The sequence below is a fragment of the Cuculus canorus genome, chromosome 9 (assembly GCF_017976375.1).
Source record: "Cuculus canorus isolate bCucCan1 chromosome 9, bCucCan1.pri, whole genome shotgun sequence".
NCBI lineage: Eukaryota > Metazoa > Chordata > Aves > Cuculiformes > Cuculidae > Cuculus > Cuculus canorus.
The window spans coordinates 26,812,041-26,825,001 of NC_071409.1; the positions used below are offsets into that span (position 1 = coordinate 26,812,041).

Sequence of the window (12,961 nt, forward strand, 5' to 3'; positions counted from 1 at the left end):
AGGTTCCAAGATCACTTCCTGCACGCCTTGCAGCCAAAGCAGAAGCCAAAAGGCTTTGTAAGCAGCCAGAAACCCTGACACTGGCTGCAAGCAACCCCCCAAATCTAAGAACTTCAGCTCATGAGTGAGGCTTCCTCTTCTCCAGGCTAATCAGCCCCAGGGCCTTCAGCCACCTCTCAGACCCCCTGTTTTCCAGCCCCTATCCCAGCTCCGTTCCCTTCTCCAAAAGTGCCCTGGCCCCTCAATATCCCTCTTGGACCGAGGGGCCCAAATACCTTGTTCGGTCCTCTTCAGTAACGTTCAACTCCAAAAACCTGGGGGATAACGGATGTTTGGATTAAGGAAAGCAGCAGGACAACGTATGAAGTCTCAGGGAGTGGTTCTGCAGGACGGGAGGTGGGCAATCCAACCTCATCTCCAGCCCAACAACCACCAACCTGCACAGCCAACACACAAGGGTACGTGAGGGACCAAGCTTTCACATTGGATGTAATAGAAAAACCTTCTTTACTCTGCAAGTGTCTTTACAAATATATATTTATATATTTAAGCCCATTTCAGGCCATAAAAGCCCATAAAAAACAACCAGTACCTTTTTGAACAAGAAAAATTGCGATCCAGAAGTCTGAGGTGAAAGACTCCCACACAAGGGCTGCTTTGGTGCTTCTCTGAAGGCCTCTACGTTAGCACAGAAAACCAGCTAAAAAAAAAACAAAAATCACATCGGCCTTTTACCTGCAAGGAGGAGCAGCATTTTTACTCCCCTTCACTCCTCTCTGTATGAGGTAAAGTGGAATCACTTTTACAGAACCACTTACTGCCTTAAAAAGGGGATTTTGTGTCCTGAAGACCAGCTTTTCAAAAAAAACCAAAACCATTTGTGAATAGGTTAAAAAGGTAAAGATGCCGCTTGTGGTTCCAACCACAATGTGTCTCAAAATAGAAGTTGATACTAAAAAAGCTATTCCAGATACATACAAGTACAAACACTAGAGCTGGTCAGAAAGATTCAGTTTCAATGTTTTTAGAAAGCAGGGAACGTTTTCTGCAGTGCGGCTTTCGCATTCCTCTCCCCTCTCCTCAGTTTGCTACCGGTTCCATATTCCCTTCCAAAAACTCCGGTGTCTATAGGAGTGCAAAGTCCATCGACACCTCGTGTTTCAGTTCGCTACCAGTTCACTACACGTTAAAAATCCTGATGGCATACAAAAAGGTCTCGATTTAACTTAGCAAAAGTGATACCTAGAAAAGATTCAACATCAAGAGGTCTTATAAAAGACTTCAGACTACGAAAGCATTCTAAGGCACAGTGTTTTGGAAGAAGTGCTTTCTCCCGTTAGTGTTGCTTTATACACGTGGCGTGTGCGAGTCCGAGTGATGCACGGAGCAGCGGATATAGCCATGCCTTCTCCCGACCACTGAATCCAACCTCCTTCCATAGTTTCAGACGTAGGCTCCCAACGCCGCGTGGAATTCCGTTAGACATTGCACCAGCTGCTGAAACTTGGGTCTTTCTTCAGGGTCAAGGGCCCAACAGCAGGCCATGACAGCGAATCTGCAGGACAAGGACACGAGAACATAAGCCAGGTCCCAATCTGAAAGTGAAAAACATTTGCCAGTACAAAACTTGCTGGCCCAAGAGCAAAGGAACCTGCATCTTCCGATACACGATGCTGAACAACCCCCTGGCAGATGGGCATTCAAAATCATAGAATCATAGGATGGTTTGGGTTGGAAAGGACCTCAAAGCCCACCCACATCCATCCCCCTGCCATGGGCAGGGACACCTCCCACTGGATCAGGGGCTCCAAGCCCCATCCAACCTGGCCTGGAACCCCTCCAGGGATGGGGCAGCCACCACTGCTCTGGGCAACCTCAGCCTCAGGGTCAATAAACGTGCTGTGACTGACAGTGCTGAGTTGATTTTGGATACAAGTCAGAGGCAACCCAGGAAGAAGCAACACCTAATTCATGAGAAATTGCTCAATGATTTTAAAAGTACAGTTCCAAGTCTTTCTGTGGCAGGTTCACTCAGCACAAGGACACGGAGCTGTTGGAGTGGGTCCAGAGGAGGCCACACAGATGATCCGAGTGCTGGAGCCCCTCTGCCATGAGGACAGGCTGAGAGAGTTGGGGTTGTTCAGCCTGGAGAAGGGAAGCCCCAGGGGACACCTTAGAGCAGCTTCCAGTGCTGAAAGGGGCTCCAGAAAAGCTGGGGAGGGGCTCCGGATCAGGGAGGGCAGGGACGGCACAAGGGGAACAGTTTTGAGCTGAAATAGGGGAGACCGAGATGAGATCTTAGGGAGAAATGTTTTGCTGTGTGGGTGGGGAGGCCCTGGCCCAGGGTGCCCAGAGCAGCGGTGGCTGCCCCATCCCTGGAGGGGTTCCAGGCCAGGTTGGATGGGGCTTGGAGCCCCTGGTCCAGTGGGAGGTGTCCCTGCCCATGGCAGGGGTGGGACTGGATGGGCTTTGAGGTCCCTTCCAACCCAAACCATTCCCTGATTCTATGAAACCCAGCTCCTTCATGGCTAAGCCTGGCTTTGCATGCTAGTTGCACAACAGACATTTCTCCTCTCTTGAGGATGATGGACTTACAGTTCATCAGGGCAGTTGATGGGCTGAGCTATCCGATAGCCATCCTTTAAATAAGCAGCCATCTCAAAGGGGTCGATGTCGACATACGGCGTCTGTCCCAATGTCATCAGCTCCCACAGCGTTACTCCAAAGGCCCACTGTAAGGGAAGTGCACAGCGTTAAGGGAGCAGCCGAATTCCGGGTGCTCCTTCAGACATTCCATAAAATTAGTCAGTAGGAGGACAGATTCACACAAATGTGGGACAGATCCAAGTTCAACACAACAACACTTTTGTTGTCGCTGCCCCATCCCTGGAGGGGTTCAAGGCCAGGTTGGATGGGGCTTGGAGCCCCTGATCCAGTGGGAGGTGTCCCTGCCCATGGCAGGGGTGTTACTGGATGGGCTTTGAGGTCCCTTCCATCCCAAACCATTCCACGATTCCACGAATCAAGAATCACAGAAGGTGTTTAAGTTGAACTGAAGCTAAAAGTGCGCTAAGACTTAAATGCTAAAAAATCATTCATTTACTGCATTTCTCCAGCATGACTTTTCAAAATGCTTCACAAATCTAACGAACACTAAACCTTGCGCTCACTGTTTTGCAAAAATTAACACTTTAGCATTATATTTTGCCACCTCCTCAAAGATGGCCTGTGAAATTCAAAGGGTCAGAGGAGGAGAAACCTTCATTTTCTAAAAATCAAAGTACACTGTGTCTTTTGAATACATGCTCAGAGTAGGATTCAGGAGAAAAAGATTTCATCTTGGTAAATACGACAGCTGGATCAGCACCCAACACGTCGTTCAGCCGCCGGTTCTTGCCAAAAGGAGCTTATGGTGATGAAAAGCCAATCAATCAATTCGTGTGCGAGCACAGTATAAGATGATTTACTGGCTGGTATCAGGAGGCAAAACATAGATGGTGCTGATAGAGCGTGCTGGTGATTCACTGCTGAGGTACCAGCGCCACAAACATCCTGACTGATGGAAACGGGGCAGAATTCGGCAAGTCTCACTCGATTCTTGATTTTAATCAAAAGAAGCCTTGCCCTGCTCTTTTTCCTCATTTTATTTATGTCAATAAAACACACCAACAAGGTGTAAGAGGAGGAAAACAACCTTACCACATCACTAGCGCTGGAGAATTCGTTGTTAACCAGGCTTTCAAGAGCCATCCATCGAACGGGCCTGTTCTCGTTGTCTCCCAGGCAGTGGTAGTCCATCGGAAAGAGGTCTCGAGAGAGCGCATTGTCTGTAATCTTAACCTGAAGTGCGTCGTCAATGCTAATTTAAAAGAATGGAATTAATTAGCAATCTTGGCATTGAAGTTTTAGAGGAGATATTTATGCTCAAGCTGAAGTTTCCGACTCGGGACTTAAGTGGGGAGCGCTGATCACACTATCAACACTGCAAAGGGACGGCGTTCTCCTGGATCAGGAAACACTTTATTAGTGATCATCAAACATTATCAAAGACCGTATTTATTCTGCGTTAACAGATAAGCACCAGAAAACTCAGCAGACTTAGATTAAATAAAATCAAACATTTACAAATGCAAAGAAATACAGCTAAAGCAAACACACGACTCCTTGGAATTATTCCTCCTTCCCTGGAGATCCCCTATCAGTTAACTAAATGCTAGCTATGGTCCCTCAGCAGCAATAATGAGCTGAAGATCTAGGCAAAGCAACATCTGGTAACACCTTGTTAGAGCAACAGATGTTAATTGTGGCTTAAACAGCAGTGTATTTTGTAGTAGAGATGTGGTCGACTGGAGAGAGCCCACCGCAGCCCTCGTTAGTGCTGTAACAGTGCCTGTGCACCGGCTCTGCCCCACTTCGTACTTACACGCAGTTTCTAGCAGCCAGGTCCCTGTGAATGACCTCCCGCCTGGCCAGGTAACTCATGCCACACGCGATCTGGATGGCCATGTGTACGAGGTCCTGCTGGGAAATCGCCTGCAAGAGCACAGGAGAACCATCATTACTGAACTGTGAGTGTGCTGCCAGCTGGAGTAGGATTTCTGTTCTATCCCAGCGCCTGATGCCTCCCTGCTTGTTGAGAAACCTTACGAAGACTGCTTATGCCAAGTTATGAGGCCCAACAAGGCCAAGTGCTGGGTCACAACAGCCCCGTGCAGCTCTGGGCTTGGGGAAGAGCGGCTGGAAAGCTGCCTGGAGGAGAAGGACCTGGGGGTGTTGGTTGACAGCAGCTGAACATGAGCCAGCAGTGGCCCAGATGGCCAAGGAGACAGCATCCTGACTTGGATCAGCCACGCTCTCTTCCCAGGAGCAGGGAAGAGACTGCGGCAGGCAGGTTCCCTAGGGGCTAAATCCTTCATCATTGTGACAGAGAAGAAAAGCAGCACAATTTGTTTTAAAGCACATCCACAGGTGACAAACCATGTCCTGGTGTTAAGAGCAAGCAGTCACAGATCCCTGCCTACCTGGGGATTGTTGGCCTCAACCAGCTTGCACTGTCGCAGGAAGAGCTTCAGGTTACCCCAGTTCATGTACGGCAGCAGCACCATGGGTTTCTCTCCCTCTTCTATGCAGACGTGAGTGATTGGGAGCAGATTCCTGGAAGACAGGGAGATAAATTCCTCATTTCACAAAACTGAAGTTTCCTAAGAACCTTCTCGCTCTCTAAAACACATTAAGTGAAAGCAATCCAACATGGAAGAAAAGCATCAATCCCGAGTTATAAACTGCAGAGCACAAGGTCTCCAAATAACTAAAGCTCTAGGCATCTGCTTCTTTAAAAACAAGACTTCCGAGTACTTTCCCATCAGGAAGAACCCTCCAAATTTTTTCACTTGGTCCAAAAGTGCTGAAATAAATCTCTGGGAATACAGGTCATCACCTGCCCTAGGATATATCCTCAAATTGCAAACGTAGCATCCTAAATGCAGTTAATGATTCAAAATATGTGGCTCCATTACAGAATCATGGAATGGTTTAGGTTGGAAGGGACCTGAAAGCCCATCCAGTCCCACCCCCTGCCATGTGCAAGGACACCTCCCACTGGCCCAGGGGCTCCAAACCCCATCCAACCCTGACCTCCAGGGATGGGGCACCCACCACTGCTCTGGGCACCCTGGGCCAGGGCCTCCCCACCCTTATTATGAAGAATTTTTTCTCAATGTTTCATCTAAAGCTACCCTTTCTCCAATTTGCAGCCATTCCCCCTCATCCTATCACTCCAGGCCCTTGTAAAAAGCCCCTCCCCAGCTTTCCTGGAGCCCCTTTCAGCACTGAAAACTGCTCTAAGGTCTCCTCCAGCCTTCTCTTCTCCAGGCTGAACAACCCCAACTCTCTCAGCCTGGCCTCGTAGAGGAGGTTCTCCAGCCCTCACATCGTCTCCACGGCCTCCTGTCCCTACATTCCCTGATCAAGAGCCCCTCCTCACACGTACAAGAGTCCGGCAAAGCAGTTCCTTGGCTCCAGGCGTGAGGGTACCTCTTCACAGCACTTCAGTTCCACAGAGGAAATCATGAAGAACCCAACCCAGACTGATAGAGCAGCTCAGCTGAGAGTCAACCTGCAGCTCTACTTGCTCTCCTCATGGCTGAGATCCCACCACGTTTAACAGCTGCCTGGACGAGAACCAGCAGAGACCAACGCCTGCCTGCAGCACCTTTTTGTGTCAGAACCAAGACTAAAAACAAGGTATATCTACCTACATTTCACTGCAATGCCTGGAACACCAAACCGAAGGCTTGCCCCGTGTCCCCACACACTGCTACTGTTTGATTTTACAGCTAGAAAAAAGCTTCCAAGCACTTTTTGCAACAAGCAGCCTAATTGGAATTCTGTATTTTAAAGTGATGCAAAAGTAGTTTCAGTTCTTTAAAGCTTAGAAAAACAAATTGAAAAGTACAGAACCCTGCTGAATCCTAAAAAAAAAAGTCTCCTCTGCCCCGGGAAGCTTTAAGCACAAGTATTTTCAGCAGGCACTGAGAGTGCTATAAGCCCTGCTGGGCTTACCTGTGATGGAGCCCTCGGAGTTTACAGCTCTCGGTCAGCATCATCGTCACCTGCACCTCGGAGGCCTGATCTAATGACAGGAGAGAAAGGAACTGCAGATATAACTTTGGAAACAGCCCAGCACGTTCATTACAATTTGGTCCCGATCTGCAAGTCAGCTGAGGTCACTCAAGCACAAACAGAACTTGTTTGCCTGCTTTTCAAAAATGAAGTTTAAAGCCTTCAAGAGAGCAGAGCAAGCCAAGCCCTGGGACATATTCCTACCCAAACACACGGGGTGAAGCTGAGAGGAAACAAACTCCGCTCCAGGTGCTGACAGACTGTACTTTTGCCACTTCCTGACAGCTTCTGGGCAGGCACGACCTGCAGCACGAGGCAGCGCGGGCTGCATCCTGCACACGGGGCCAGTGCCACTGGAAGACTGGGAGAACACCGTGTGCTTCCCAAAGGCACAGGAGAGAAGGGCAGACCAGCACAGGCTGATGCAGCCTGCAGCCAGGCTAACAGAGACAGGTCATTTCCATATGCCTCCCAGGTGACAGTCAATAGGACAAGAGGGAATGGCCTTAAGCTACATCAGGGGAAGTACAGATTGGACATCAGGAACAATTTCTCCACCGAAAAGGTTCTCGGGCCCCGGTAGAGGCTGCGCAGGAGGTGGTGGAGTCTCCATCCCTGGAGGGGTTTAACAGATGGGTAGAAGAGGTGCTCAGGGATCTGGCTTAGTGGACAGGCATGGTTGGACTTGATCTCAAAGGTCTTTTCCAACCAAACAAATGTATGATTCTGTGAAATCAGAGTGCTCTCAATCCCACCCTCCTCACAGCCAGGTGTGTTTTCAGTCCCTCCTTCGTGCTAGGACTAGCACCAGGGTGCCTGGGCAGCAAGCCAGCGCTGGGAAGAGCCCAATCAGTTTTCCCTGCCATCTTAGGATGAATTTACATATTACAGATGAGTCAAACATTTTACTGCCCTGGGAGGAAGAAGAGGAGGGAACTCATCTGCTCTTTTTCCTTCTTTGTGGTCTCACTCTCCTCCCCATCCCAGTTCCAACACTCTTTCCTAGTGGAACTTGAACCCTGGAAGAGGCCAGGTTGGATGGGGCTTGGAGCCCCTGGTCCAGTGGGTGATGTCCGTGCCCATGGCAGGGGGATGGACTGGATGGGCTTTGAGGTCCCTTCCAACCCAAACCACTCTGTGATTCTGTAAAAAGAAAACGTGACTTTTGCCTGAGTTAAGAGTGGGGAATGTGGACAGCACATACGAACAGAAGGTATGGAAAGCAAACCCAAAGCTGGGAGAAAGAGCATGGCCAACAGCAAGTGAGACCGACAGGCTCTAACCATGACACACAAGCTGGCATTTAGCCTTCCTGATCTGCTGGAAGCAGAGGCAGCTTCACACCCATCACAGCTCCTGCACAAGGAGGGTTCATCAAAAGAGAAATCGCACAACTCAAAACATCTGCTGGATTGAGAAAGTTCCCTGGAGCCAGGGACAGGAAAAAGATCCCGAGGCAAATGATTTCAAAGGTGGCTTTCCCACCTCAGCTCAGGAGAGATGGCAAAGGAGACGCTCCTTCCCAGAGCACACAGGCACCGGCAAAGGAGAGTGGGAAATGGTGGGAATAAACACAGCTAGAGGTCTTGGCTGGAGGCACCGAGCCCCCAGCACCCACGGACACGCCAGAGGGGCATCTCTGCCTGGACCCTGCACCGGCTGGAAGGACCAGGCCCCTAAAAGCTAAACCACAACACTCTGGAGAAGTCCACGGTGGTGCTGTTAGATGGGTGACAATTCTGGCTGCGGTATATTATGGGATGCATCAAAACAGTCCATTTCCTTGTATTCGATAATAAGTAAGTACAGGGGGGTCGGAACAGGTTCCTGCAGTGCAGGAGGCATTTCAGCCACACTCGGCTGAGGCCAAACATGAGAGTCAGTTCTGTTTCCAGCGCAGCACTGGTGTTGCAGTGTTTGATGTGTGACGAACCCAATGGGCAGGGGACAGCCTTCAGAAGGCTTGTGAACAAGAAAACAGAAGATATTGCACTAAAATGGAGTTATAAAGGCACGAATGGCTGAATCACCCAAGGAGCTGAACACTTAAACACAGAGGTGTAAAAGCACAGAGCTGCCTGCAGGGTCCCAGCACACGGTCGATACCACATCCCAGAAGCCGACACTTCCCTAATCCAGCACAGAACGAAGGCAGGGAAGAGATTGTTAGGTGTGAATTTAAGCTGATTAACTCGCTTATAGACTCTTTGGCCCTGTGCTTGCTGAACTGGTTTGCTTTTAATTATAAGAGCCACCACGCAATAATTTGAAGCTCTAAATCAGAGCCTATTCAAGACAGGCTTCAAGATCTCAGAACAAGCTAACCTGGTTTGGACAACACACTGGTTCATCTCTTAGAACCACAAGATCACAGAATGGTTTGGGTTGGAAGGGACCTCAAAGCCCACCCAGTCCCACCCCCTGCCATGGGCAGGGACACCTCCCACTGGATCAGGGGCTCCAAGCCCCATCCAACCTGGCCTGGAACCCCTCCAGGGATGGGGCAGCCACCACTGTTCTGGGCACCCTGGGCCAGGGCCTCCCCACCCTCACGAGAACATTTCTCCCTAAGCTCTCACCTCAAACTCCCCTCTTTCAGCTTAAAAATACTCCCCCTCATCCCATCCCTGCCCTCCCTGATCCAGAGCCCCTCTACAGCTTTCCTGAAGCCCCTTTCAGCACTGGAAGCTGCTCTAAGGTCTCCCTGGAAAAGACAACCTTCTTCCACCAAGCCTTTCCCTACCCACCACCTCACAGGCTGTTTTTCAGGTCACTCTTAAGTTTCTCCATTTCCTTCCTGCTTGGAGACCGCACTGCAGTCACCCAGCGTCCCAGAGGACGATTGACTCCCACTCAAGTATATACGGAAATCCAAATCTTATCTAGGGAACCAGGCCCTGCATCCAGATTGTGTTTTCTTATCAATATTATTTCCTTGTTTTCTGTATAGTAAACACTTACAGAACACCACCAAATTCACCCAGCTCCAAACAAACAATGGCAGTACAAGGATAACCCTCCTCTGGCTTCAAGCCGTGCCAGTTCAGAACCACCACACTGTTTGATTATTGTGGGGTTGTGCTAGATATAATTCAAAACAAAATACAAATTGCCACTTTTTAGAGCAATTCAAGTCAAAAAGGGCTAAAAAAAATACCACAATCATGCTCCTGCAACAGGCCCCGGTGCAATCAGTCTTCCTTTCACAGCCATTTTCTTTAGTTAGGCACCAAAAAGTACATTTAAACAACTTCTTAGTCCCATTTAGCGGATTACAACTACTGTTAAGCATCCAACAGAAGTCTTCAACAATCGCGAAGAAGGTGATTTTGGTAATCAAGCATTTTATTGTAGAGGACCTGGGGAATCTGACCACCCTGCAGTGAGGCTGGACCTCCAATCCTGGTTTGTTTTGGGCCCCTCACTCCAGGAAGGACATTGAGAGGCTGGAGCGCGTCTAGAGAAGGGAATGGAGCTGGGGAAGGGGCTGGAGAACAAGGGTTGTGAGGAACAGCTGAGGGACTCAGGGCTGTTTAGCCTGGAGAAGAAGAGGCTGAGGGGAGACCTCATCACTCTCTGCAGCTCCTGGAAATGAGGCTGTAGTGAGGTGGGATTGGTCTCCTCTCCCTGGTAGTCAGTGACAGGACAAGGAGAAGTGGCCTGAAGATGTGCCGTGGGGATTTAGGTTGGATATTAGGAGGAATTTCTTTACTGAAAGAGTTGTCAAGCACTGGCAGAGGCTGCCCAGGGAGGTGGATGAGCCACCATCCCTGGGGCAGTTTAACAGATGAGTAGATGTTGTACTTGAGACACGGTCTGGTGGCGGACTTGGCAGGGCTGGATTGATGGTTGGATTTGATCTTAAAGGTCTTTTCTAACCAAAACCATTCTGTGACTCTATGAAAATCCCTCAAAGCAATCCAGCAGATCCACAGCATTTCTGGCTTTGATAAGAGAAATACACAGTCCCAGGGCAGAGACAGCAACAGCCATGACCCAGTGATTTCAGCTCAACAAGACGTTCTTACAAAAAGGTAAATCCTACGGATTTCATCTTCTTGCCTGGGCCAAAGCATAGTCCTGTACCAAACCCACCCACCAAACGTCTAAGCATTCCATCTAAGCACACGTACGTGGGCATTTTATTCACAGAACTGTTTGTGCAGCCACACAAAAGGAGACCTGGGGAGCGATCTCGTCAAACACAAGCATGCCCAGAGGCTTTTGCAGCTTGTTTTTTTCTGTCCTGGATCTGTGAGGTCATTTGAGATGAACACAACCACAGACATAGCTCATGAGGGGGAATTGGGGGAGCCTCCCATAGAGCCAGAGACCTCTTAAATTAAAAGAACAACTTCAAGCCACGATGAAGGAGACTCCAGTCTCCCATTTATTAACTCTGAAATGTGGGGCTGTTTCCTGAGACAAAGTCAAGCACTCCAGGGCAAGGCAAGAAGGGCTTGTTGCACAACTTCTTCAAAGCCCCAAACCAGCGCTTCCCTCCAAGATATTAACACTATCTATGATTAAGTATACGTCAGCGCTCAACAATTCACGCAGTCACAGCCTGGTGGGCTGCAGTCAGGGCAGTGCTTCTCTGCCCCGAAAGCACCACCTACTATCACAAGGCCACCACGCACCAACCTCTGAGTAACAACAAAAGCTTCAGGTCACACCAGTTGGGAGAAAGGTTTAACACCCAGCAGTGATTCTAGATGCTCCATGAGGACCAAAAACGTTTGACTTTCAGAAGACGCTTAAAACCAAGACTGTTGGAGACAGAAATAAATGCATTCCTGAATGAGGAAGATGATCTTAAAGCGCTGCTTTTACCCTTTCTGTGCCAAAAGCCTGGCTGTGAAAATCTACCCTAAGGCACAGGACAAGAACAAGCTGGGATTTCAAGAAGCTTTGATATGGCTGCGAGTTTATCTCATGACATTACATTATTTGTCTATAGCCAGGCACAATGGGGCTCTTGGCACGGCTATTTTTATCTGAGAGCTAATCTCTCCACGCAGCTCTGGCAGGCGTGATGTGTGCTGAGGCCCTTCCTGGTTCACAGGGAGAAAGAGCAGCAACTTGATTTTTAGCAGCTTCTCAAACTCCATCTGCAAAACTACATTTTAAACCCCTTGTTCACCCTCACTCGATCCCATGAATCACTGCAAGGCTTACATGAAAACATCTCCAGAAGCCCGCGATAACACCAATGTTGCAGCAAGCCACTTCCTCCAAGACCCGGCTCTCGTAGCGACTATGGAGCATCATGCTTTATATTCGCTAGGTGGTAGCACGCTGGAGGAGAGGCCCTCCACACCTCTCATTACTCACCAGAGATGAAAAGCAGCAATTACCTGGATATCATAGTGGGTTACCCGATCAGCTGGACAGCTTCCAAGAACAGCATTTTAAGTCAGACCACCTAGAATCTCCAAACAGCAAAGCACAGCATTGCAACCTGAAGATTTTAAACTGTAGCAGTGAAATCTGGTTCTTCAGACAGAAGACAAAGCAGAATCACAGATCATTTAGGTTGGAAAAGGCCTTTAAGATGACCAGGTCCAACCGTAAACCCATCGCTACCAACTCGACCACTAAACCGTGTTCTTAAGTGCCACCTCAGCCTGGCTTTTAAACCCCTCCAGGGACAGGGACTCCACATCTGCCCTGGGTGGCTTCTGCCAGGGCTTCACCACTCTTTCCATGAAATAATCTTAAAAGCAATACACCCAAAGGTTTCAGGATGGCAATCGGTCATCCCAGTGGCAAACAGCCGCTCCTTTCAGCACTCCCAGAGGAAGCAGCTCCGCTAACACTAAACAAGGCTTCTGATAAACCTGTTTCCTGACAGCGATATTTAACAAGATGTTTCACTCGAAGCTTTTTTCACCTTTGGACAATTTGTAAGGTCTTATTCCCATACAAACTTCCTTCAGTCTCACACCGCAAGCTAATATTTTCAACATCAGAACACTTCTACCACCCATTTTCTCTCCAACTCTATGTTTTCACAAAGCTTCTACTACCCTTATTATCTTTCAAACTTACAGGCTTTGCCAAACACACTGTGACAAAGTCCACAAGCTCAAGGCACCAAAGGGTGAAAAGCACAGAGTTAGGCACACGATGGTCCACAGGAAGCGAGCCCAGTGCTAGAACTGCCCTAAGCGTCCAGCTTCAAGGAAAGAGAGCTCCTAGTATCAACACATCCTTGTTAATTACTGCTTCTTCTGCAGAGCAATTAATGATGTCAAAGTTCTCCCAAGGCAGAACACAATCCCAGTTCAAAGAGAATACGTGCCTGAATACAGCTTGCACCCTTTGACACAAGTCTTTG

General features: G+C 48.8%; 1 protein-coding gene across 3 annotated transcripts in view; it reads right to left on the bottom strand.

Annotated features, from left to right (window-relative positions):
- Positions 1-296: 296 nt before the first annotated feature.
- The window catches only part of RYK (receptor like tyrosine kinase), a 40,404-nt gene continuing 27,739 nt past the window's right edge, over positions 297-12,961 (bottom strand). The window contains exons 10-16 of one of the 3 annotated variants that reach the window (XR_008451285.1): positions 6,562-6,631; positions 5,022-5,154; positions 4,424-4,533; positions 3,700-3,859; positions 2,596-2,732; positions 593-1,555; positions 297-314 (exon numbers count right to left, since the gene is read on the bottom strand). Coding sequence is in view for 2 of the 3 variants with exons in the window: in XM_054074627.1 (XP_053930602.1) it covers positions 1,444-1,555; positions 2,596-2,732; positions 3,700-3,859; positions 4,424-4,533; positions 5,022-5,154; positions 6,562-6,631 (722 nt within the window). In the remaining variant the exon portion in view is untranslated. Of the gene's footprint in view, positions 315-472; positions 1,556-2,595; positions 2,733-3,699; positions 3,860-4,423; positions 4,534-5,021; positions 5,155-6,561; positions 6,632-12,961 lie in introns of those variants that run through there. The other 2 variants (XM_054074627.1, XM_054074626.1) reach the window with 2 other exon arrangements.